Source organism: Phycodurus eques, chromosome 23 (assembly GCF_024500275.1).
Source record: "Phycodurus eques isolate BA_2022a chromosome 23, UOR_Pequ_1.1, whole genome shotgun sequence".
Taxonomy (NCBI): Eukaryota; Metazoa; Chordata; class Actinopteri; order Syngnathiformes; family Syngnathidae; genus Phycodurus; species Phycodurus eques.
In genome coordinates this window covers 5,568,919-5,593,966 of record NC_084547.1, presented here as the reverse complement: position 1 = coordinate 5,593,966, position 25,048 = coordinate 5,568,919, and the positions used below count along the sequence as shown (strand labels likewise).

General features: G+C 51.2%; 1 protein-coding gene across 7 annotated transcripts; it reads right to left on the bottom strand.

The window, feature by feature from the left end:
- Positions 1-1,100: 1,100 nt before the first annotated feature.
- On the bottom strand, positions 1,101-24,904 carry dysf (dysferlin, limb girdle muscular dystrophy 2B (autosomal recessive)). 7 transcript variants are annotated; one of them, XM_061669668.1, is made up of 57 exons: positions 24,568-24,904; positions 23,054-23,109; positions 22,877-22,968; positions 22,712-22,817; positions 22,182-22,293; positions 21,575-21,831; positions 21,383-21,511; positions 21,027-21,089; positions 20,905-20,955; positions 20,793-20,823; positions 20,612-20,727; positions 20,412-20,538; positions 20,243-20,346; positions 20,097-20,165; positions 19,980-20,023; positions 19,824-19,906; positions 19,528-19,560; positions 19,305-19,420; positions 18,557-18,670; positions 18,302-18,479; positions 18,102-18,226; positions 17,922-18,028; positions 17,594-17,789; positions 17,379-17,525; positions 16,314-16,448; positions 16,071-16,237; positions 15,882-15,996; positions 15,662-15,767; positions 15,454-15,596; positions 14,689-14,862; positions 14,521-14,617; positions 14,378-14,455; positions 13,778-13,959; positions 13,557-13,697; positions 13,463-13,492; positions 13,343-13,378; positions 12,814-12,855; positions 12,620-12,719; positions 11,438-11,601; positions 10,460-10,652; positions 10,319-10,392; positions 9,848-9,907; positions 7,446-7,544; positions 7,235-7,363; positions 7,004-7,159; positions 6,836-6,927; positions 6,560-6,730; positions 6,338-6,480; positions 5,973-6,112; positions 5,792-5,880; positions 5,266-5,361; positions 5,056-5,197; positions 4,872-4,971; positions 3,466-3,638; positions 3,275-3,384; positions 3,022-3,169; positions 1,101-1,970 (listed from the first exon to the last, which is right to left on the bottom strand). In XM_061669668.1, the coding sequence occupies exons 1-57, from the start codon at positions 24,653-24,655 to the stop codon at positions 1,914-1,916; spliced, it is 6,426 nt and encodes a 2,141-aa protein (XP_061525652.1). In that variant the 5' UTR covers positions 24,656-24,904; the 3' UTR covers positions 1,101-1,913. The 7 variants fall into 7 exon arrangements, with proteins under 7 accessions (XP_061525652.1, XP_061525653.1, XP_061525658.1 ...); XM_061669669.1 differs by having other exon boundaries at positions 14,689-14,859; XM_061669674.1 differs by having other exon boundaries at positions 23,054-23,609; positions 24,568-24,623.
- Between the last annotated feature and the right edge of the window lie 144 nt (positions 24,905-25,048).

Sequence of the window (25,048 nt, the reverse complement as noted above, 5' to 3'; positions counted from 1 at the left end):
ACCTCTGCTAACTACACGCATAATGATGTCTCACTGAAAACAACAAAACATCTGCTTGCCGTCTCATCGTGTTTGCGAGCTGATGTCATCATGCGTGATGCTGACGGCGCTACTTCGCATTTTTACGAGCCGCAAACATTTGATGTTGCCTGCCTCCACACGTGTTAAAGGTGAGAACGAAACAACGCATGATAGCCCGGAGCCATTTTCCACTACATCTGGTCGACCCTGACCCCTCAGTCATGGATTTTTTATTTATTTTATTTTTTTTAATGGGATTCAAATGAGAGAAGGAACACTGATAATGAGTAAATTTTCTGGAGAGTTTTAGGTTCCTAAAACGCAACCCAGAGGGACACCAACACATATTTTTATATATTTTTTTTTTAACCAGTTTCCCCAAAATTGACATAACCACAGACATGACCATTTATCGCAGGGGTTATGTTCCAGAACCACCAACAACAAATCAAAATTCCTAATTTCGAGACCATATAAAAACTTTTATAAAAACCCATGAAAAAAATATCGCTGAAAATATTCTGTGACAGAGATGTGGATATGTTCCACATAAAATTCAGCGGGCCGCGGACGGATAACCACGGGTCGACTTCAAGTCCCTTCATTCCCTGTGGGTATCTTTCACGCCCGGGGGGGCAAAAAAAACACCTTTGAGGGACAGTGTAAAAGGAATTGAAAACACACGAGTTCATAGGTGAAAAGACAAGAGCGAGTAGGAAGAGAGGCGACATCGTTGAGGAGGAGGAGGAAGCGAGTGAAGGTCCACGAAAATGGGAGCTGGAGGAGTGAAGACAGATCTCCACTGCAGCCCACCCACACCGCCAACACACACACTCTTGCGGTCAGCGGTTCACCCGCAGTTCGCGATGACCATAACAACGCCCCGAGGACGAGGGCGAAAGACGAGACAAGGACGAGGCGAGCGGCCGAGGATGAGGCCGGATGCGGTAGCGCCAGGCATGGAGAGGAAAGGCGAGGCGGGAAGCCTCATTTGGAGCGCTGGGAGCTCCGGACACAAATCACTCCCAAGAGTTTGTCGGGGAGTTCACAATCAGGTCAGGTCAGAACAGGAGCCGACGCTGTGCAGTCAACCTTTATTGATAATACGGCTAAGACAAAAAACTCTAGGGCTCGTCTGCGTGTTGCCATGGAGACAGACGTACGCGATACAAAAAGTTTGGGCAATTGAGCTTTGGGCTTCAAAGCAGGTGGGACAAGTATGAATAAACGAAGGAGATAAGTATAACGAAACCGAAGTGAGTGAAAGGAGGGGAGGGAGAGGGCAGAACCAATAAGCGACAGCAGCTTTGGATCTGGCACGTCAACGTGGTACCAAAAGTCTTTCCAACGTTTGAGCGCTCAATGGGACTTTTGTTTACAAGGCCGGCGGGCCGACTAAGTCAACTTTTCCACTCGGGTCGAGTTCACAGACTAACTTTTCCATCAGTGGCTTGATCCACCTTTGCTGCTGCTGCTGATGATGATGATGATGATGATGGTGATGGTGGGAGCCATGAAGACGAGAAAGAGAAGCATCTGAGGGGAAAGGAAATGAAGATCTGACAATTCCGTATGAACGCAGCAGCGCTCGCGACTGGCGTTCAAAGAGAATAATGAGTCCATTTGGAATTTTCCCTCCTCGCCGCAGCGAAACGAGTCGGAGGCATCGCAGCGGGCGCTCGCGACATCAGAATCCATCTCCGATTCCGTGGCGGCCGTTCAAGTTCTGCTGGCTGCGCTTCCTCCGCCCGCCTCGCTGCGTGAGCGCACATGAGAGGAGCGCATGAAACGGAAAGAGAGAGGAGAGACGCCACGAGGGAGACGAGCGTGACGCAGACGAGACGAGCGCGAGTCCCCGCCGATGCTTCTGATTGGGTGAATCCTCTCCGAGGTCACTCCGCGACTCGGGCCGGTCCGAACGGGCCCACCATCTTCATGGCAGCGTAGTTCTGTAGGTCATGACACAGGAGACAAAGACGGACAATTTGACTTCCAACAGCCTGTGTTGGGAATCGCTCCCTATCCACCAAGTGCCCTCGAAAGTGCGTTGGCATTTTGTAGTGCTGTTTGAATTTTTTAAATTTTGAAAATTTCCACTGCGGCGCCGGACAGTTTCCGGCAAATTACCCGTTGAAGTTAAGCTGGGGAAATACAGTGGTGTCTTAAAACACGAGCGACTCGACTCTAGCATCTCATGCTATCAGCATAGCACGTAGCATCTATGCGGAGGCGTTGCAAGGCTTTAAGGGACAAATATTGGGAAACTAACGCTGCAACAACAACAAAAATGTAGCAATTCTTACATCCCTATATTCTTCACTTGCCGCAAAAAAATGACCAACATTTCTGCAGATTACTGAGTCACTTACAGATGTTGAGTACATTTACTCCTTGCTTGTCTGCATGACAGTATTATACTGCCTCCCGGTGGCCGAGGCGGGCACACCAGAAAGAGCAGCACAACGTATTGAATTGAAGCATTAAATCATGACGCACAAACTTTAATTCTTTACATTCTATTTCATTATGTTATGGCACTATGTTTGTACAAAGCAATATATTATAGATTTCTATTTCGATTATTAAAATACACATTACACATTTTTTTGGGGGGGTTGGTTTTCTTTTGGGAGGGGAAGGCCGGAATGGATTAACGGCACTTCCATTGATTTCAATAGTGAAAGATGATTTGAGTCAAGGAACCAATTCAACTTGTATGTCAAGGCGCCACGGTATTCCAAATGATATTGTAGTCAGCGGGAATGACTTTTACTTTGCTCAAACAGCAGCATATCTGAAGCTGACTTGCCCCTCAAATTTGAAACTATGTAGTTCACGATACAAAAAGCCCTATTTCACGATTAGGGAGTAGGTGATGAGTGAATGATTCCGAACGCAGCGGCTGCGTTCGGAATCATTCACTCATCACCTACTCCCTAATCACGAAAAAAGGGATTCTGAATGGACTTGAACGATTCCGAAAAAAAAAAGCAAACTTGCCGGGAAGGAGTAGAGGAAGACGCCGAGGAAGAGGAGGATGAGGACGAGGACGAGGAAGAGGACGATGAAGCACTTGAAGCGTCGCCAAAGGATGAACCGCATCGTCTTGTAGGGGGACGAGAACCACAGGAAGGAAGTCTCGGGTCGCCTGAACAGATGAACGGCAAATCATTTTGCTTAAATGGAGATAGTCCTCATTTCATGACTTTTTTTTTTTTTTTTTTTTTTTTTTTTTTTTCCAGTTTGCAGTCACCGAGGTTCCTCCAGGTGGGGGTTGACGTTGGGCTCGTCTCGCCCGAGCCCGGCCGGTCTCTCCTCGTCCTCTTGTTCCGTCACTATCTCCAGCGACATCTCCACCTTCCCCTGTAGCGCCACCACGTCACAACACATTGTCATAATTATTGTCTGCGGAGCCAAGTGCCGTTTGCGCGGTGACTGGCTCACAGCGAGGAGTTTCTGTCCGTCCTGGTCGCGGAGGCAGGGCCACCAACCCTTGACGGTCCTCTGCTCGAACAGAGACGCCCGCGGGTCGGCCGGCTGCTCCAGCAGACGCAGGCCGCACTTCTCCGGCGACTTGGCGGGACGAATCGTGCGGTTCAGATCCATCACCAAGTGACCTGAAGGCGAGGCGGGTTTATTTGTACAGCGCCATTCAAACACAAAGCAAATCCGCCGTGCTTTACAGAGGGAAAGAAATGATTATGAACAAGATTCAATGAGAAGTCAAGATACATTCTCAACGTCAACCAGTCCAATGTACTGAAAATCATCTTTTGCGTCTCGTTCGGACAGAAGATCTCTGATTGTTGAGATATTGTCCGGTGGCAAGAAAAGTGAAGGAACATCTTGGTGTTTTTACATTTTTTTTCACGCGCTGACTTAGTCGCCACAGGAATTTTCAAGATGGCCGGCCAGTGGCGAGACGTTTCATGCAACCCGACTTGGAAATGTGTCTCCCTCGAAAGGTCAAAGCTGTTTCTGATGATTTTATGGATTATGAAGGAAAATGAGATCAGCGTCAGCCCCTTTTTCCGTATTTACGGACCTTTGAGGGATCCCGAGGTGAACGTTAGTGCAGTTTGATCAGAGTTGACGTTAAATATGGAGGCATTGCGGGGTGATGAACGACTGGCGAGAGACGGCGCGTCCACTGCAAGTGTTTTTCCAGGGTTCCCGAGTATTCGACGGTAGGAAAATGTCTGACCCTCACACCGAGCAGGAGCATGAAGAAAGGCAGCGGTCGCGCTGATGAGCTGAAGACAGGCCGGAATGGAAGAAATGCTTTGAGGCGGCCACGCGGCCGCGCCGAGCGCGGGCCGAATAAACCTGAGCGACAGGAAACGCAGCAGCGGACCGACATGGTGACAGATCACAATCTGGATTCCTCATCTTCCTCCTCTGCCTCTCCTCATCCTCGAGTCTCGGTCAAAGAAAGAACAGACGGGCCGAGCGGCGAGTCATTCGCCAGGACGGCGCTGGCGCGGCGTCAGGCTTGAAGAAAGGCAGAATTCTGACAGCTCGAGTACGGAGCGGGCCGAGTTGCCGTTGCGGTGGTCACCGAGGTTATCACATGTGACTGCGAGCTACATTTAGCGCCGAAGCTCGGGCCCAAAATGAGCTAACGCCATCTTCATGTCACCCGGCAGGAATTCAGTGTTTTTCTAAGGTGCTTTAATCGGTAGCAGTCTGGAAATACGGCCTCCTTTCCAGGAAGCATTTGGTGAGGCGCCAGCAGCTCGGAAATGGAGTGGCTCGACTTCGTTTGAAGTTGTAGGTTCAATTCCCGACAGACAGTGACACATGCTCACTTACACACACACACACACACACACGCGAGCGTGTATAAATACCGAGGTAGTCGTCGAAGGAGAACTTGTCGTTGTCCCACACCTGAATAGTCAGTCTGGGGGCAAGTTTAGTTTCAGCTTTGTCCAGATTCCAGAAATGTTCCTGCAGATGGAGACAAGTGCGTCACACCAGACAAAAACTGACCGCAATATTCTGCTGAAAACCACTTCCTGTCCTCCTCCTCACCTTTTTGTCGACAACGCAGAGCTGCTCGGCGGGCAAGTAGAGGAAAGGAAAGACGAATCTGTAGTTGAAGTTGGCTTCCCCGTCCAGCGAGCGGTAGTGGACGTCCGTCTTCTGCTTGTTGTGCTCGTGCCCGTCCAGCCAGCTGAGGAAAAGGACGCAGACGCGGGGTCAACGGGGGGTCGCTCTGACGACGTCATCTGTCGCAGCTACCCTTTCACGTAGATGTCGCTCATCTTCTCGCCGCTGATACTGACGTCGTCTAGGATGACATCGCTGGTGTTCCAGATGATGCAGCGCAGCAAGAACCTGCACGTCTATTGATTAGGACGGCCATTCCCAAGAAGGTGTGCCGCGCAAGAAATGATCATCTCCATTACAGCCACTTTCTGGACTAAAGTAGTTTGAATGCAACAATCTTTTGACTTTTATCTGAGTATTTTATTAAGTAGCGACGCTTTTGCGCCATCTCATTGAGCTACATTGCGCGACCCGCAATCAGAAGAGGCGCAACACCGCTTGCCTCATATTCAAACTCTGTTGGCCTTGCACGCGACGAAAAAGAACAGCTCGATCGCGCGCTGTCATCGGTGTCTGCCTAAAAAAGTGTAAATGAAGGCAGTTCCTTTAAGACCATTTCCTGTCTCTGAACTTGCCTTCATTTATGTTATGGATTATGGAAAACGCCGGTTTAGAATGAATGCCATAATCAATAACTTGATTCTGTGCGATTTCTTACTTCTTGGCCTTGCGCGGCGTGATGTTGAAGGCGGGTCCGGGTGGTCCCAGAGACTTGGGGAACAGGTCCACCCACATCATCAGACGTCCCTTTGAGGAGGAGGTCGGGGGGCGGCGGCATTTTCGAACCCATGTGAAGCGAGGGCGAGAAGCAAACGGAAAGCGGAGCAACCGGAAGTTACCTGCTCGATGTCGGGCTGCAACGGGTTGTACAGAGCTCGGGTCTCGACGTGTTCCGGCACCAGACCCATTTGCCTCAGGATGTGGAGCGAGAGACGCTCCTCGATCGGGCCCAGGTGGCGTTGGCACGTGTGTCTGTCGGCTAAAAAACAACATACGCATGATGAAAGTCGTCGTCTTCGGTAAACAAATTAGAAATCATGTCAAAGCATTGACTTCTATGATCATCTTTCATACATCGCTGGCGTCGGGACAATACCTCCTGTTTCCAAATTTGTTCAATGTCCTATTTTTGTTATTTTTGACACATTTGGCCACGCAATGCTAATGTTATAGCGGGCGCGCAGAGTAGCGTCAGGTGTCTCACCGAGATCAGCGGCGGCGTACTGCGCCCCTCTGAAGCGGACCGTGTCTTTGCGGTAGAGGGGCTTCCGCAGGTTCTGCCGCTCACAAACTCGGGACAGCAGCTGTCTGGGCGTGAGCTGGTCCCGCCACCGGTTCACGCCCGAGCTAACGGCCGACACGTGGGGGTGAAAGGCGGGTGAAGGGTTGCCCGTAATCAATGCGTACAGTGACGTGAAACACCCACAGGCGGTACGACTGCGGCAGACCGCAGCCGGCTCCGTATTTAGACAGGAAGCGGTTCTCCAAGTCAACGAGCGTCTCGCCGATCTTCTCGTCTTTGGTCAGCACGTTGTGGTCATACAGCGTCACTTGCAGGTCCTTGTCCTGGTGGAGGGAACAGCTCAGCTCGAACATCCTGCACAAGGAGCGTCAAATGAAAAGGGATGCGGCGGCGGCGACGTTCTGATGACGTGCTCGCTGGATTGAGTGCTATGTTGACATGTAATAGAACTGCACCTACTTGCCAAAAACAGGCTCCAGAGTACAAGGGATGTAGTTTTCATGGTCATTGATGGTCTTCTTCCCAAGTGTGATCCTCACGTAGGGGTCGCACTACAACACACAGATGCAAAGACAGTGTATACGCATCAAAAGCGTCTTTTTATCACCGTGGTCTCACAGAGCGGACCTTGCCATTGGCATCTTTGGGCTGAAGTCCTCGAGCCTGGACAACGTAGACTCGGACCAAACACTCCTCCGCGCCGTTGGGGGGAAGCTTCCTGAACTTTCGGGGAGGCGCGGGGGCCGAGGGGTCATCGGGCAACGCGTAGATCTTAAACATACCCTGCTCGACGACAGCGAGCGGGTTTTTTTACAGTCCGCGACTACACTGCCGCACCCGTCGGGAGACGTGATTCACCTTGAACTCGCCCACAACTGAAGGATCTTCGCCTTCCAACTGCGTCTTTCCTCGGCGCAGTCTGAAGGTTTGACAGAAATCCGAAAGACCCTCAAATGCCTCCACCTTCTCCAACTCCCTATCGTAGACCTGAGGATGCGAAACACTGACATGAGAACGGATGGCTTGATGCTTCAGCTAAGAAAAAGAGACGCGCTACGGGCACGCTGACCCGCAGGGTGTCCGAGCCTCGCTCCAGGTACGTCCCGCACTTGTTCATCTCTCCCGTTGAGGCGAACAACTTGCTCCACCAGTCCATCAACTCTTCCTCCTGGTAGGGGCACAACCAGAGGTCAGCTGCGGAGAATATGCGCTTATGCCGCGTAGCGCACCTGACAGCCGACTCGATCGATAAATCAATAAAAGCGGTGCCCCCCCGGAGACGTCCCGGAGTAGAAGATTAAACACGTTCTAAGTCGCTTGTTAACACATTTCTCCGACTTTCTCCTCAAACCACATGAAGAGTTTGCGCTTGGAGAAAACAAGAAGTCTCTTTGTTCTGGAATGTGCGCTGGCGTGAAAGTAAAGCTTGTAAAGTGCGAGCGCGGCTGCCATGAGTCATGTGAGGCCGCGCTCGCCGTCTTCCATTCTCTACAAATGTTGACTGACGGCTTTCTGCGGTTTGGATGCCGGCCGTCGGCTTTTTATGTCACTTTTTTTTTTTTTTTTTTAATGGAGGCTCATTTTCCCAGTATGAGAGCGTGAGCGTCGTCGTCAAGTTGACTAAAAGTCGACTCGCTTTCGCTTTGGCCATTTTTCTCACAGTCAAACCGCGGCAGCGGCGACTACAAAGCGGCACACGCACGTTCGACTTTGACCCTGTGACGCCCGCCAACCTTCAACCCTCTAAGGAACGCTAAAATGCTCATGCGCCGCTTTTTCCTTTGTGTGGGCGCTCAAATCTTGGACAAGCGTGCTCCCTTGGCGGGGTGGGCTCAGCGTAGGATACCCTCTCGCCTGCTTCCCACACTCGCGCATAAACACGATGGCTTTCCCTCATTTTTCCAAAGGGCCAGCATGGCATGGAAAAGGGCAGCGGTTTAACGTGCCCTCTGTGGGCCAACTGCGCCAACATCGACTCAGCGGCAGGGGAACATTAAGGGTGCATTGCACACGGTCAATATAGAAAACATGAAACTAATATTGAAGATATCGAAGGGGGTATCAGGGCCGACGGCGTAGAAAGACGATCCCCTGAACCGCTTCCAAGTCCGAAAGCAAATATGAGACGACGGGTAATCTGGTCATCATCATCATCATCATCATCATCATCATAACGCATGAGCCCACAAAAGAAGACGCAGCAGCACATGAGAAAGCGCGTTTGCTTTTTTTTTTTTTTTTTTTTTGCTGCCATGACTTATTAGCCCTCACGTTTTCAGCTCCCTTTTTAACGTTGTGCTTCTGCTTTATTGACTTTGTCCCTCCTTAAGCCCCTCTTTGCTCACTGTCTGCGGTGGAAAGGATCTACAGTGTAGCAGCACTGTTGACTTTGGCTGCAGCCAGAAAGAAAGCCAAGCCTTTAATTTGACTGGCTTCAATATAGGACCCTTAATAAAACAAATATCTCTGTTTAGAGAGAAAGAAATCGCCCCCAATTACTGGTGAGCGGGGGCACGACAAGCCAGGAAGTGTACTTGCACATGCAACGTGAGCGTTAACGTGTGTAGTCTGGTCCGGGTCATGCTAAGTCTTCTAATTGACCTGGCTTGGATAAATAAAATGGAAGAATGTTACAAGGAGCACGGTCTCCCGCTCAAATGGGGGATCCGGTTTCGTGCGTAACCGCACAGCGCGGCGTGCGGCGCTGCGCGCAGGCCTCGGCTCGCGAGCGCCGCTTCTTTTTGCCGAACCGCGGCCGCAAGAGCGCAATGTAAGGAGTGTCGTGTTTCATCTCCTTCCATCCTCCGTCCTCATCTCGGCCCAGGCGCTGTGATCCATCAGTGTCGCGCTGAAAATAAACGCCATCAATAAAAACGTTCAAACCACCCGACCTCTAGTTAGCGGCGAGCTCTTTTCTTTTGTCTGTCTGTCATAAACCATTGCCTCTTTCCACAATAACTAAAAAATGACACTGGATTGAAATGCAAGGGAATTCATTCAGTGGAAAACATTTGAATGCGGGGCTGAATTTAAATTACACAAGTACATTTGTAAAATGTGGAAGGAGGAGGTAAATATGTCAAATAGCTCTTCATTTGTGAAGCTCAATGTGAAAAATGTGGGAATTTGGAGAATGTGAAAAATAGCTGAATAGTTTTAAGTTGTCATGAATTTTTCTCTCTTTTTCTGAATGTGTCATTTACTTGAATGAGGCGATTGTTGTGGAAAATGTTTGAAAAATGTCCACAAAGCAAAAATGTAATAGATGAAAAACACAAGCTCAAATGTCCTGAATTTTGAGAAAATTTGGAATGGTTTGAATCGGTTGAGAAATGTGGAAGGAGTGGTTGGAATAATAAACTAAAGAATTTTGGTGCCCTTCAGCATTCACAAACTAGAGATTGAGCGAGCACGTAGTTACGGCATGCGTCTGTACAAATGAGGCACGCGAGATTCAGGTTTGTTACCCACGTGGAGGCTGCCGCTAGAAGCGGAGAGGTTAATGATAGCGGAACTGGCTCCGTCTGCAAGCTACACGCACGCGCACGCGCACGCACACACACACACACACACACACACACACACACACACACACACACACACACACAAAAGGTAAGTAGCATCGAGCAGTGAGTACATAACACAACCTCAGATATGACGCGTGCCGCCATTTTGGCCACAATGTAGCTGTGCTCTGCAAGTTATACCCATTTCGTGGCCGCAAATTAGCATTTTGTGCTCATGTGATAGCTTCGATTGCAGGCACAGTTTAAAAAGAAAAAAGAAAAATCCCATGTCACGTCTGGGGCTCTGTACGTACACGTTCATGCGTGTTAGTCAAAAGCCTCGTGTTGTTTTCAATGAATAAGCTTGATTCGGGTGACAAAGGTTTGGTTCCATCAACAAGCAAAGGAAGGAAGCGAATTGAAGATGCGACGCCACCTGATGCGCGATGAGCGGCTCGTCGTCGTCCACGGTAATGAAGGCGTCGCCGCTAACCACGCGGGGGATCTGACCTACACGAGCGCACACGCCAGAGATGTTCACGACGTCACGGGACCGCACTCCCTCGCCGCGCCTCACCTCGGCCTTGGTCCGACTCCCCCCGGTCCCTCTCCTCCGCCTCCTCGTCGTCGTCCTCCTCCCCGGGGGAGCAGCGGTACTCTTCCAGGGAACGGACGGTGCACTGCCCCACCACGGGCTTCCTGCCAAACTGACGGTTGTCGATGACCTTGATCACGATGGGGGGCATGTAGAGCTCCTCGAGGGGGAGTCTCTGCCACAACGAAGAAGCCAAAGTCAGCGATTCCCCAACCACTGCGCGGCGGGAAGTTATCCAATTTCACCTAAATGTTTACTACAAATAATGTTCAGCTATCGATGCCTGCTATGTATAGTGACGGGCAGAGCAATAAATGCACTTCAAGTAAAGTGGGGGAAAAAAAAGAATTAAAGACCACGCAAAACCGATTAAGAGATTTGTTTATCAATAAATACATCAGTCATAGATTATAATTGCAGAAAATGTGCAAAGACTGAGAACTATGTAGTACTTAATTGTAATAAACTGTTGTCACCGTTGGAGCGTTCCTGATTTTTGGCCGCGGCTAAAACGAGGCCCGGTGACGCATTTGGGCTTCCGGCAGGAGTCGCCCGACCCCCGCTCTATCAAAACTCGAGCGCCTCGGTCCACTCAAGTTTTCTGATGTAAAATATGTGTCTTGGCTCAATAAAGCCTGGGAAACACTGCCTTAGTCACCCCGCTTGTTTACCTGGACGCAGAATAAATCGACATCCAATAGTTGGACTGATTGAAGTGGAAAATATGCAAACATTTCCAGCGTGGGGCTGAGAGTGTCACACTGCAGCGCCCTGACGGGTGTTTAGGGGAAAATGATGAGAATGTTTCCACCCGCGAGAGCGCGCTGCCACAATAAGACAACACCGATCGCGGCGCAGCCGGAAAAAAGTGTGCAACGTTTCCACATTTGGCTGCGGCTTTTCCGAAGGTGCGATGTAAAGGCACCGAGGAAAGGTCAGCGTCGAACCGTTGCCGCTCACCACGTCGAGGAAGAGGGCGTTGACGTCAAAGTTGGCCTTCTTCTTCACGCTGCGGATGACGCAGCTTTGGACCGCGGCGCCGCCGCACTCCACCTGCAGGCTCGGAGAGCTGACGCTGGCCAACTGGAAGCTCTTCAGGTTGCGGACACCCCAAGCCAACACCTACACACGAGGGATTTTCTTATTGTTTATCAACTACATCAGTGTTTCCCAAACTGTCTTTTTGCCCCAAAGTCCCTTTTTTTTTTTTTTTTTTAAGAAAATAAAAGTGGTATTCTTTACAAGAGCAAAGACACATTTTGGGGGGATAAAGTCGTAATCTTAGCAGAATCGAGTTGCAGTTTTCCAAGCCAAACTTGCAAGATTGTGACAGTTGGACTTATTTTTATTTCATTCATGAACGAAAAGAAAAGGCAGATGTATGCTGACGTGAGAACAAAACTTTGAGATGAATAAAGCTTGTATTTTCTGCTCCTTTTAACAGAACATATTTCACATTTCAATTTCCCTTTTAGCCTCACTATTTCAAGAAATTTGCCATAATCTTGCTTTGATGAGCTTTTAAATATATTAATTGATCATAACTCGAGACTGTTCCATAACGTTACACCTTTGACGACGAATTTGCTTCTAAATCTTGGTATTTTAACGACTTTTGTTCCTTTCAAACTGTAGTTGCTTTTTCTTTTTTCCAACTGGTAATATATTTTTACTAGCCTTGTATAGCGTCATATTTTAAAATGAACTCCATCATGGAATCTCAACACCTAAATATCAAAGCTCAGGGACCAAAAGCCTTTCGAACGTTATTTATGTAAGGTTTAACGCTTACGAAAAAAGAGGGCTTCATTCCTGTAATAATAAGAGCTTTGTTCTTAGAAAAAAAAAAAAAAAAAAAAAAAGACTTCATATCGCAATCATATTGGGGCTGTTAATTGATCTAGGAGGAGTAATTGGTTAAGTATGTTTATTGAATTGGCATGCCGGTCGCTCCCCAAGCGAAAGTATGCACTTTTTGAAATGATACAACAACAATAGTTGATTGCAAATTATTTTGCAGACCCCCGAGTTACGGCTGGCTCGATACAAGTAGCCACGCCGTCTTCGCGTTGCAGGTGCGGTGTTCTTTCAAGCCTACAGTAAGTTCCCACAAGTCGCCCTAAAAACCACTCGGCCGTTCCTCGATGGCGGTTCTCCGCAGAACAGGTTTGATCCCCCGAGGCACCACGAAGACATTGGGCTCCCTCTGAGGCGGCAGGCGCGGCAGGTCCGACTCCTCCGGCTGCCAAAAGGAAGCAACGTCGCAAAACAATCATTTCATCGCACGGCGAAGGAGTTCGGTTGGCATTTGTGAAATTAGCGTTCAATTCGTGTACCCATGTCTGCACGCTGTCACAGAGGAACCCCGGGAACATCAACTAAGGGAAACACGGAGACAACGAGCGGATCAGCTTTTTGTACAACTGAACAGGTGCAGATGTCACACTTGAGTTATATTAAATGTGTGAGCAACGTCAGACAAACATCCTCATGATTTCAGCATATGAAGCTTTTGCGACTTTTCTGTTTGGTGATGAGCCAAGAGGTTTTTCAATACGGCTCAATAAAGGTTGAGAAGCACTCTTCTATCGTATGATGTACCTCCGAGATCTCCCCAGCAACAGACACATCAATAAAGGGTTTCATTGCCTCAAGTAGGGATTTCGAGATGGTCTCTCTCAGTCGAAAATGTCGAGCCACATCCCAGCCGAAGGATCATTCGCACTCACATTCAAACCTATGGGCAATTTGGAGTCTTTGATGAACCTAACGTGCACATTTGGGGAATTTGGGAGGAAGGGAAAAAGGCGTGCAAGCTTGGGGAGAACATGGAAACTCCACACCGATTCCAACACGAGGACTTACCTCATCCGGAACACGGCTGGCGCTCCCGATGTCAGCCTGAGTGGCAGAGAGCAACAAGACGACTTTAATGAGGCGCAAATCAACGAAAAGAGAGAAGAGGAAGGCGCCGAGCTCCCTCACCTCCTGCCCTGGAACGTGGTGAACTGCCGGCTGCGGAGTTGACATTGTTAATGAACGCCTCAAAACCTTCGAGCATCCCAAAATGAACACCGACCTTCTCCCGGCGTACGAGCTCAAAAGCCGCCAACAGTTCGCCGGCGTCTTTGTCGGCGAGGCGGATCGGGAACCAGGCCAGTCGGGGCGAGCGGCTCAGCGAGGGCGAGCACACGCAGCGACCCATGAACTCGTCCGCTCCCTGCGTCATTGAACGTGCCATTTTTCAATTGGGCTTATTCCTTCCCTCGAGAGCGCTGTGCACACCGTGTCCCAACTCACGTATGTGTCCTGGTCATAAAGTTCCACCAGCACATGCGGGGGGCTGGCCATTGTGGCCTCAGCGTCCCCGAAGATTTCCACATCGTAGAAGATGAGTGTCTGGTCCCAGGTGGGATTGAGGGTGTTTCGCACCGTAACCGTCTTCTGAGACTGATGGAGGAAAGACACGATGGCGTAGGGGTCTGAAATTAAAAAAAGCACCATCGTGTTTTTGCGGGCTGAGCGGCGGGTGAGCTTTCAGCGTGACCCCCGAAGCGCACGGAGAGACGTGCGCGGCCGGGGCAAGATTCTCAGAGGGGCCGTTAGGGTTGGAATCAACTGAAGCTATGTCGCATTTTCCCACCGGCTCTCACTTCACCTCCGAAATGACCTCGCATCCTTCCGTTCGTTCCTTTCCGTCATTACGCGCGCTTCTAAAGTTACGCACACGGCACTAACAAACGCGCCACTCATGGTGAGCTATTCAAATAGCCCATGAGCTCATATAAACAGCAATACAAACAGCGCAGAGGGGTTACGCAAGCGCAAGTGTCGCAGTGGTTGGGGCCTCAGTCGGGGCACTTCCGCACGATGTTAGGCTGACAGTGCCCAGAAGCATACCAGAGAAGCTGTCCTTGTCCATGGCCATCAGCTCCCTGGCTTGATACAGGTAGCAGCGCAGGTGGTAGCGGGTGCCCACTGAAAAATACAAAAAATAAATAAGACAGCGTGAGCCGACAGGCGCCGAGGGAGAGGAGACTCACGGTCAAAGAAGCAGGTGATGGTGGGTCTGTGGACTCCGAAGGTGGTGGTGGTGGTGGTGGTGACAGACTTGTCGTCGTGTTTGTCTTCTATGCCGCTCTGCGAGGGTGAGATGAGGCACAGGGTCAAAGGTGAGTTTGGCGAGTCGCTCCGGATCTCCCGCTTCTCACCAGGGAGCACTCCAGAGCGAAGATGGCCGCCGGGCCCGTCTTCTCCAGGGGCTCCATGCGGCACCTCCACCTCCGCCTCCGGAAGCTGTCGGTCTTCCTGGGCTTCAGGTGGAACCTCCGGCCGAAGAGCGAGGCGTACTCCCAGCCCTCGCACGCCGCCTCGTCCGGACGCTGCTGCGGGGGGCACAACGGCGGAAAAGCGCACGCAGATTCTTCAAATGTGATGTGGCAAAGAACCGAGCTCAACGACTTTGCTACGGTACTTCGGAAGATTTCCGTACTCGAGTATTAGTGTTTTATCTGTACTCCCTACATTTAAAAACAGGCCATCTGTCATTTGTACTGCTTACTTTAGCAAACAAGGCTTGTTACTTTTTCAACCACCACGGATGACGACACAACGTAAAAAAAAAAAAAAAAAAAAACAGGTATCGATTCTAATTGACTGCAAAAAATCCATTTTTCCTTTTGCACTGTCCATTCCCTACTCCTTTTTACACGTGTACTTCTACTCAAGTACTTTGGGCAACTTCTCCAGCTCCACTTCAGAGCGCAAAGCTGAGAGTGGAATTGTGCAGCTGCACCGCCACCTGGTGCATCATTCCGCTTCGATCAATCTCCAAATGTTGCCGATTATCATTCGCAATTGATTGTGTGTGCGCACACAATTTGTTTTTGTTTCATATTGTTCTTAATGTCGATCCAAGCGTCAGAACAACTGAGCACTGTGGATTTCAGTTGCCTTAGAATCTTTCAACGAGCGACCTTTCTGAGCGCTTCCATCTTCTGCCGGTCCCGCCTTCTCATGCGCATCCAGCGCCTTCTCCGGTTGGTGTGGTACATCTTCTCCGCGGGGACCCACGACTTGGGCCGGCGGTCCGGTGGGACGGTGATGCCGTACTCCCAGCCTGCACGCAGAGAAGGGGCTCGTCAAGCGGCAGCCCCGCGGCGCATTTCGGACATGCCGACGCACCGTGATCGTCCACGCCCCTGTTGAGGTCCTCGCTCCACTCCGGCTCCTCCCACGCCCAGCCCGGAGGACACTCCACGTCGTCTTTGGGCACGGCCTTCTCCCCGTTCTGAGTTCCGGGACGCAAAATATTTTGCAATACATGATTAGGTCGTCATTTGTGAAGCTCACACCTTCATTTAGGCAACAGCAAGCCAATGCCAAAATGATCTGAGTCACGTACCACATCGGCGTATCCCTCGGGCATGCCGATCCACTGGCTACCAGGTAACCTCATCTGGTTTTCAAAGACTTCCTCCGTGTAGGTCATGTGACCAGCGTCCGCATCAAACAGCAGTCTGTCATCGGGTTGAAATCGGATGATTAATTGGCGTATTTGTGACGCGTTGCACTCGGAGTCATCGTGGCTTACGTCCTCTCGGGGCTGATGTACCAGTCCCCGGCCCAGTTCCAGCCAGGCGAGGGTTTAAAACTCTCCTTGGGCAGTTTCACCCTTCCCGTCACGTCACTGAACTTGGGGCAAGTAAGACCCGTGGTCCCCCAGCTGCCCACGAGGGCGAGCCGAGTCTGATTCTCGTACTGTCGGGAGAGAGCGGGAGATGTCTTCGAGTGAGCCGGTCGGCGCCGACGCGAGGAGGCGGGCGACGGATCTTACCGTCTCTGCGAACACTGACAGTTTTCCCTCAGCGTACAGGTTGAAGTGTTTGTCGTCGGCGGCCAGTCCGAACCACACTTTGACCCGGAGCTGACCGGGAAGCTTGGCCTCCCCGCCGCCGCCGCCTTGTGGATACTACGCCGCGGCGACAGATACCGCATGTGAGTAACCTTTAACGTTAAGACCAGTGATTCCCAACTACTGTGCTGTGACACTTTTATTGACTACAAATAATGTATCTTGGCAATTTCATTGGACAAGAGTCATTCCATGAGTGATGATATACGACAGCGCTGGGACTTTTCACTTTATAAATCACTCTGCCATAAACTGTTCATTTAGCCGACATAACTGTCAGCGGTTATCTAACATTACTGTGGTTTGTTAAGAATTTAGCGCCGCAAAGATTTGTGCAGCAATAACATTTGATTTAACGTATGAATCGCCGCCATATGAGGTTCAAGGCGATGCGTGAAGACTGCCGATGTCGCCACAAACCTCCAGGTGTGCTCATGCGATTAAATGACACATTCATGACACTCTTGCCCTGCCTCACCACCTGACATCTGGATTTTGGCCTGTTTTCCTTGGTTTCGGGCTTTTATTGCAGCGAATGAGTGCAAGGTCTTCACGTCAACTGGCTTCATTTGGCATTTCCCGACTACTTTGAAGTAACCTTTGCTCATTGTGGAGTGCCCAATGAATGACGTAATGGCGTGACGCGACTTCACGGCAAGCAGACTAATCGTGCAACTCGCTCCGTGAAAGTTAAACAGTCAAACAAGCTTGATTTGTTTCATTTTGTTGTCAGTGTCGACACTGATGCTTTGGCTAGTTAGCGTGTCATGGCAATGGCTAACTGTGGCTAATGTCACCGTTTGCTGTTATTTGTGTTGGCGGTGCCGTATAACCGATTCAATAAACAAACAAATCATACTTGGCTGCGCTTGTTAAGGTGAACTAATAAAGGGCGCGTCAGCACGTCAAATATGTGCTTCGGCTCAATAAAGGTGAGAAAACGCTGGCTTAGAAAACCAGGTTCAGGTTTTTTTTTTGTGTTCTCACTTTGAGGAAGACGGTCTGCTGCTGCCCGCAGTGTTTGCCCGCGTGGCGCTCAGAGTAGAGGACTGTGTGCGCCGGGATGCGGTGGTACGCCACCCTCCGCTCGCCCTGCAGCATCCAGATCACGATGTCAGGAAGGCTGTTCTGGGGCTGCAGAAAGACACGATTAGCGTTTCTCGTCAAACGTTCGTCTTTCCCAGCTTTCCTGACGCGCGCACCTCCGCGGCCAAGCTCCGCAGGCGGCAGGCCCAGTCGTCCGCCTGCTCCACGACGGTGGAAAGCTCCGTTGCCGGCCCGTGTTTGAGGGCCAGCGCCGCCGCCGCGATCTGCTGCAGGTGCAGAACGCGGACGTGTCGGAGCGAGCGGTCCAGAGGAGTCGCGCACGGCCAGCGCTCGAGAGTCGGCGGCTCCTGACTGGGGAGTCCCGACAAAACACCCGGAGGCTTCGTCACACGTGCGTTCAACCAGTATGACTCAGACCGTCCAGATGATCCGGCGTTCCGCCAACCGAAAGCGCGGCGCCTCCACTTCGTCGTAACGGCTTACCTGCAGTCTGTGATCACCTGATCCAGCAGCTCCACCACTCGTAGCTCCAGCTCGTCCATATGGCTTCCCGCCTTCATTTCCAGCTGCACCCGCTGCAGGTTGGCCTCCTAGAAACGCACAGGCGCTCACGCACTCACGCCGCCATCCGTGTCAGACGCGCGACGACGCGCCCCAGCTCACCAGTCGGTCGAGGGCAGCCAAAAGCATGTTGAGAGCCTCAATCCTCGGAGCGATATCTTCCCACGCCGACGACAGAACCACCACCGGCTTGCCGTTTCCCCACGGGAGGTAATAGTAGTGACAACCTGGAAGGCACGCGGACGACGCAGCGGCTCGAACACCACAACGCAAAGAGCGCGAGCGGCGTTCACGTGACCCACCGTCAAACACGGCCCTGCTGAACTGGGTGGTGGAGGCCAGCGGCAGGCAGCTGGAGTCGAACTTGTTGCCGTAGTTGCCGATGCTGACCTCAAACTGGACGGCGTCGTCGACGTCTTGGAGGAGCGTGGCAGAATAAAACGCCACGATGAGGGAGAATTTCCTCTTTCTGAGGAATTTCTGGTGGTTGAAGGTCGTGAGAGTTTGGGATTTTTCCATTCGTTTCACTTTTGACTTTTTCGTCGCTCGTGTCTCACCTCGACCACCAGCAGACGGTCTGACGAGATGTCTTCGTTTTTGGGCTCCGGTTTGTCCACCAGCTTTGTGGTCAGCTCCAGCAAGACCCGACCTCGGTAGGCCACACCCTCACCCTGCGAAGCACGAGCAACGACTGCTACCGTGTAATGTTCAATCTTTATCTTATCTACAGCACACCGCAATATCGCAATTCACCAACCACGGCGCCATTATATCATGTTTTTGTCGAATGTATTTAGTTGTCTGGTCCGGAAATCTCCGCTATAACCTGACATGGAAATCCACAGATGTTTTTTATGGGTTTTAAATCTTTTAACGTAAACTCCTTCACTGCCACGGACATTTATATTGGCTAACTGGAATCCAACAGTTTACCGCCACCGACACGTATATTGGTCAAGTATGTGTTTTAACGGGCAGGGTAAAAGAGGGTCTCGTACAGCTTGTCTGTGAAACTCAGGTTTATAAAGCAATGTAATGACTAACAAATCCCAGTAGAGGGCAGCGGCGCATCGCTTTGGATTTGAGATGAGCAGAGCTTTTGAGCAAGATGAAGATCAGGCGGTGAAACTCAGCTTGTCGTGTCGATTACGAGCGAGGAACAAACCAACGCGTTGGAAGTCGGACAAGTTTAGGCCCCTCACACTTGAACCGAGAATGTTTATGTTCCGCTATGAACAGAGTACGTGTCGCTGTGTAAGCCTTCGAATGGACCGCACGCTCTAAAAATATCGTTTAACACACAACCTTTCCGAGGTTCAGGGCTTCGTGGGGGTCGTTGAAGGTGCTGAACTCTCTGGGACTGCCGTACAAGTTGACAAAACACGGACCAAATGTGGGCAGGAATCCGAGCGTGTCGTCCACTGTGGACAGACAGACGGACGAGAACTTAATGGCAACACTGATGAGCTTCTTTGGACAGAAACGGATGGGAATTGACAAGAGAAGAGTAAAAGGACAGAGGACATACTGCCAGAGGGGGCGCTCCGCGGGGTCAAGTCGTCTGAATGCGAGAACAGGAAGTGGGAAGGACAGACAGATGTCCGAGGGGAGAGAGAAAGGAGACACCAGGTTTTTCAAACTCTCATCGGCGTAGTAGTGTGTGGAAAGGAGAGAATGCAGCTGTGATTGCGAGATGCATGCTTACCCGAAACGCAAATACAAACTCGTTGCCGCTGTCAAAAAGACTTTGGGTAACCACGACCGTGGTCTACTCGACTGTCTAAGCCAGCCTTCATTAAAGCCAAAACGTCAACCACAACTCACCCTCAATCTCCCCTCCGGGCGCCGAGATCTCGGACATACAGAGGTGGGCGGTGCCAATGACATCATTGTGACTGGCTCGGTCCCTGTCGGGAGAAAGGAAAACGTCTTCGCTGATTTAGAGATGGAAACGCAAATGATCCCGATAAAATGGTCAACCAGTCAAGAAGTCGGATCCTCATCTTCTCGCACATGGACGGAAACTGGATGGAAGGAGAAACAATGAAGACTCGTCCAACATCTCATCGGATTTCATTCGTTCGCTGCGGGTCTCACCCTTATTGGCATAGTGAGACTCTGGTGCCATTGTGGATTGGCGTTCTTCTCCAGAACCTTTGTGCAGACCTCATTTCAAAGCAAACGACTACGTTTCAAACATGCGCACGTGTGCAATTAACAATAAACATTTGTTGGACACGAACTGTTTTGCCAGCAAAATGGATCTCCACCAGAGGATCCACCAAGTTCTTCCTGTTGCTGTCGAATCCGAAAACCTGCCTCATCCCGTCCATGAAGGCATCGTCCACTGCACACGAGAGGATGCCAGCTGAGAGCGTGCGGCCCACCGGGTCATTCGTACACATCACTCACTCTGAGGAAGGTCCTCGGCCCTGAAGACCCTCAAGGTGAAGGCGGCTCCTCTGAGGGACAAACCGGCGGGCCTCAGCAGGTTCCCCTCGATGTCCTCCTTTTCCTCCACACACTCGCGCTTGTCCGCCTGGAAATCCACTACACAATCACTCACGTGCCCACATCCTGGACATTTAAGAGCCAACGCGTTCGCCTCTCACCGGCGGCTCGTCTCCGGCGGCCAACACCCACAGGCTGACTTTTAGGTAACCTCTAACCCCAGCAGACAGGTCGTCGGGGTCACAGAGGAGCAGCCACTTCCTCAAGTAGCAGTGTCCTAGCGAAGGCACGGCCGTTTATTTCAGGTGGCCGGCACGGGACCACGTGCCGCTCGTTACTCACGACGCTCGCTGTAGACGGCGCCCACGTCCAGCTGTCGACACAAACGCGCAAGCCCTCGGGTCAAATCCAGCTTTGAAAGCGCCTCGCTTTTGACCCCACACCGAACGCTCACCTTGAATTCTCCGATGACGGCGTCCCTTCTGAGGGAGCGCGAGTCGCACACCTGTCGGGCCGCACGGCGGGCTCGTCAAAGAGGGAAGCGGCGGAGAAAAGAGGCCGGCGGGTCTCACTCACCGTGACGAAGATGGGTTCATCGAACAAGTCGGACGGCGTCTCAAAGAAGTTCAGGAAGAAAGTCTGCACGCAGGAAATGTACTTGACGGACGCCATGTATTCATCGTGTAATTGCTGTACGTACTGTAGTATTGCTGTGTTGGATGTGCGCCTTTAAGGGGCGTGGCTGAGTGAGTGACGTCAGGAGCGAGAGTCTTTTTTGACTAATTTGGGGCCCTCCATCAGCTCCTTGTCAAAAGTGTTCTCATTTTATATTTCTGCTGAGTAAGCGGCTAAAAGTGCATCGGCGACTGCGTTTGCCTTTGCCCACACGCGAGGCAACGACAATACATGGCTCCGTTATTTTTGGCCTTTACCTCGTCAAAAGTGGGGTTGTTGCCTCTGCGGATGCGCGTCCTCCTGCTCCGCCCGGCCACCATTACCTTGACGACCGGGTTGATGTTGACGCCCGGCAGCTGTCGAGCCTGGATGACCCGCACGCGAACCTGCGCAGGCGGCGCCAACGTGAGCACGAGCCACTAGAAGGCGCTCACGGCCTCCTTGCGTACCTGAATGTCCTGAGGCTTGTGGGCCAGCGGTTTGGGCTGACTGCTGGTGCCCCTCCGCCTCCTCTTCAGCCCTCTGTGGGCGTTGTAAGACTGCGGCGAGCGTTTTGGGGTCTGGGCGGCGGGCGACTCTCGGCTCTGAGGTCCCTGGGGGCCGACCGGCACCACGGAGCGCCCGTCGTCCTCACCCTGCTCCTCCGGGGCCTCCAGCATGATCATGCTCTCCGTGTCCCCCTCGCCCAGAGTGTCCAGGGAGATCACTGCACGGACACACGCACGCACACACACTTCACTTCACTTGGGCAGCCGCGGCGGAGCGGCTAAGATCGTCACCGGCCGCCGTGGGGACCGCAGTTCAAGACACCGAGCGGCTGAATGAAGGTGGGCAAAATAAACAAAAACACGTGAGCTGGAGAACGGACGCGGCGACGGACCGACATCGACAAGACGCCGCTCCAGTGTGTGCCGCTGTGTCCACTACCGCGCTGGGTTAAATGCATATGTGCACGACAATACAGTGGATTCTGTTCTGTTCTATTCAACGGGTTGCAATAGGTTTTCCCAGTGGGCGACCGGCGGCTCCTGCGGGCGGGAGTGAGAGACGCGTTACTTGTGACAGTGTCCGGCTCCGCATTCGGGTTGCTGTGAGGCAGCGACGGGGACTGGAAGATGGGAGCTGAGCCGGGAGGGGGGATGAAGGAAACCTGCAAGGTCAGCGTGGCCTAAGAACAAAACAAGAAAACACGCGCAAAAGGTCGACATCTCCCACAATGTATACACCGTCGGTATTGAAAAAGACAAAGCGGAATTGTGTCAGATTTGTGATTGAAAATCAGCAGGAGCGGACAGATAAGGGTTAGGCTAACAATAGTTTTTTGTTACGGGTATAGCAATTTTAAAAAACTAACTAAAAGTGTTCAATTTTGTGATGCTCCCAGCATCCGATCAGAGCTTAAGAGTACAAATCCTGCGCGACCGCTCAAATGTTCACTATTTTGTATCCATCTTGAAACAACACATACCTTTTACTGCATTTGAATCAGGATTTACGTTTGTAATACTCTACAGGCTTTATATCAATATAAAATGTCGTAAAATCCCCCCAAATGTTAACAGAGGCATTGGGACAAAGTGTCTCACCCCCGTGTTGTTCCTCTTGGTGTCCAGCAGAGAGACGGTGAAGGACGCGGCCAGGTTGGGAGAGCTGAGCACGTCTCCGAAGGCGAGCCGACTTTCACCCAGAAACCTGCGCGCAAGCCACCTCTGAAAACATCTGCACGCACACCTTTCAAAATGAGCGCTCACCTGTTCCTCCCCATCTTCTCGTGGTCCTTGACGACGCAGTGAAGCTCGGCCCCCGGCTGGAAAGGAACTCCCTTCAGATCCCATTCAAACCCCTGGAAGTCAAAGCTCACGTCAGTAAGCCGTCAATTACCCGACGGCTTGTCGAATCTGAGATTTGGGAAATTGTGCACAGCCCACCTCGTTCCAAACGGGATTGGGGTTGTTCTTGATGACCTTGGTTTTCTTCTTTGACCCTGAAGGAAGAGAGAGAGAGAGAGAGAGAGAGAGATCATCATCCTTCTTATATGCACCTGAGCACACGGAAAAGACTCATTCTTTTCTTGTGCTTGTTTGCTTTCCTGTTTTCGCGAGAACAGGCACACAGTCACGCACGTAAGTGCACCTCCGCTCTCGGCAGATATCTTAACAAAACACCGGCGCCCTTCCTCAGAGGGGTCAAGAGGGTTCACTCGGTCTCCATCTCCTGAGAGCAGACATTCTGACTTGACGTCTCTAAGACGGGATGTGGCACGGTGTCAACTTCCTGGCGGTTTTAGCTTGGCACGGGTTCACGGGACGAGAATAGACGACGGCCGGAGCGCGGCGCCGTGAACTCGCTGTGCTGTACCCTCTCTTTTCCGGTTTCCGGAGAAAACGTTTCAGCCACATCACACCAGTCGAAGGTCCAGTCGAAGTACCGGATCATTTTGGGATGAGGCTGAACGATGAGGGCGCTCCCCATTGGCGTGCCGTACTGCAGGAAATTGCGCTCACACAAAAGCAGGAAGTCAAGAGAAGCGCATACCGCATGAACACATTACCTCGTGGAAATATGACAGCAAACGGTACTGCATTTGAAATTTGGAGCTGTGGCCGCAACAGTGACCGAAGCATACGGTAAACATGATTCAGCAGCTCTCATCGGAGCTGAAACTCAATTGGAAGGAGGCCCCACTGCCCCTCGGCTACCCGTCCTCCTCTTACCTCGAAAGGTGACACTGGCCAGGGGGTCCGAGTGCCTCAGGTTGTTGGCCCGCTGAACAACACAGCGTAACATGGTCGGAAACCTCGAGCGAGTCGGCGACTACGGGGCTGGAGGTCGTTACATCACCCGCCAAGACTGCCGATCGACGACGAATACCAAACGGCAAAAACTTAACTAACAACAACAAAAAACCTTAATAAAAAAAGATTGTTATCCTTGCCTTTCCTGAAAAACAACAACAACAACCCAAAGGAGAGAAGTCCTGACCGAGGCAGCTTCTCCGCAGGACTGGATCCCACTCAAGAGGAAAGGTGGGTAACAATTGAGCGTGTCCGGAACACACACACCTCACATCCACAGGAAATCCCAACATTTCCTGTTCTGTCTCCTGCCCACTTGCAGTGCGGCCATCCCTTTTTATTGATTTGATTGGATCTGTGCCTTTGGGCTGTTTATGTGTACTCTTTCACACGACGACAAGTTTCTTCCCTTGCAAATAAATAAACGACAACATGGACGGGCAGTTTGACCTGGACGGCGTGCCCCCTCCCACAGGGAGACATTGAAGCCGGCTTTCCGATAATAGCCTCTCAGCTGTTTCAGAGGAGCAGGGGGACCAGTGCTCGCATCAATTATAATACAGCACAAATAATACGAACGTTTAGCTTTTCGCACATCAATTTCACATCTGCATCCCATTTCCCAGCTGCCTCGACCATTCCCCTACCTTCATGGGTGACGGTGCAGTAGGCGTCGCTGATGTCGTCGTCCGGCGTTTGCAGGCCTTCTGCGCACAGAATGAACACACGCAGCATGACACGCGCAAACTGGATCACAGCAGAACCGTGTTGGAATATCCAAGTTGTCCTTGGGGAGACCAGATAAAACGTATTTAATAGCCGCTGCGAAGGAGAGAGACTGCTAAATTACAGCTGCTGCTCTAAGCTCTCACTCCCACCCGTCTCACCCTCTGAAACAAACACACACACACACACACACACACCAGTACATTTTATTTTCGGACCACAAGTGCATGGCACGCACCAAAATACCAAAACACGCTCGCTGAGGTCAAACTTCACTTAAGACAACAACAACAACAAATAATTATATATATATATATATATGCGCGCACACACACACACACACACACACACACAATTGGAAGAGTTATACCGAGCTCTTTATTTGACATTTATTTTGGCCAC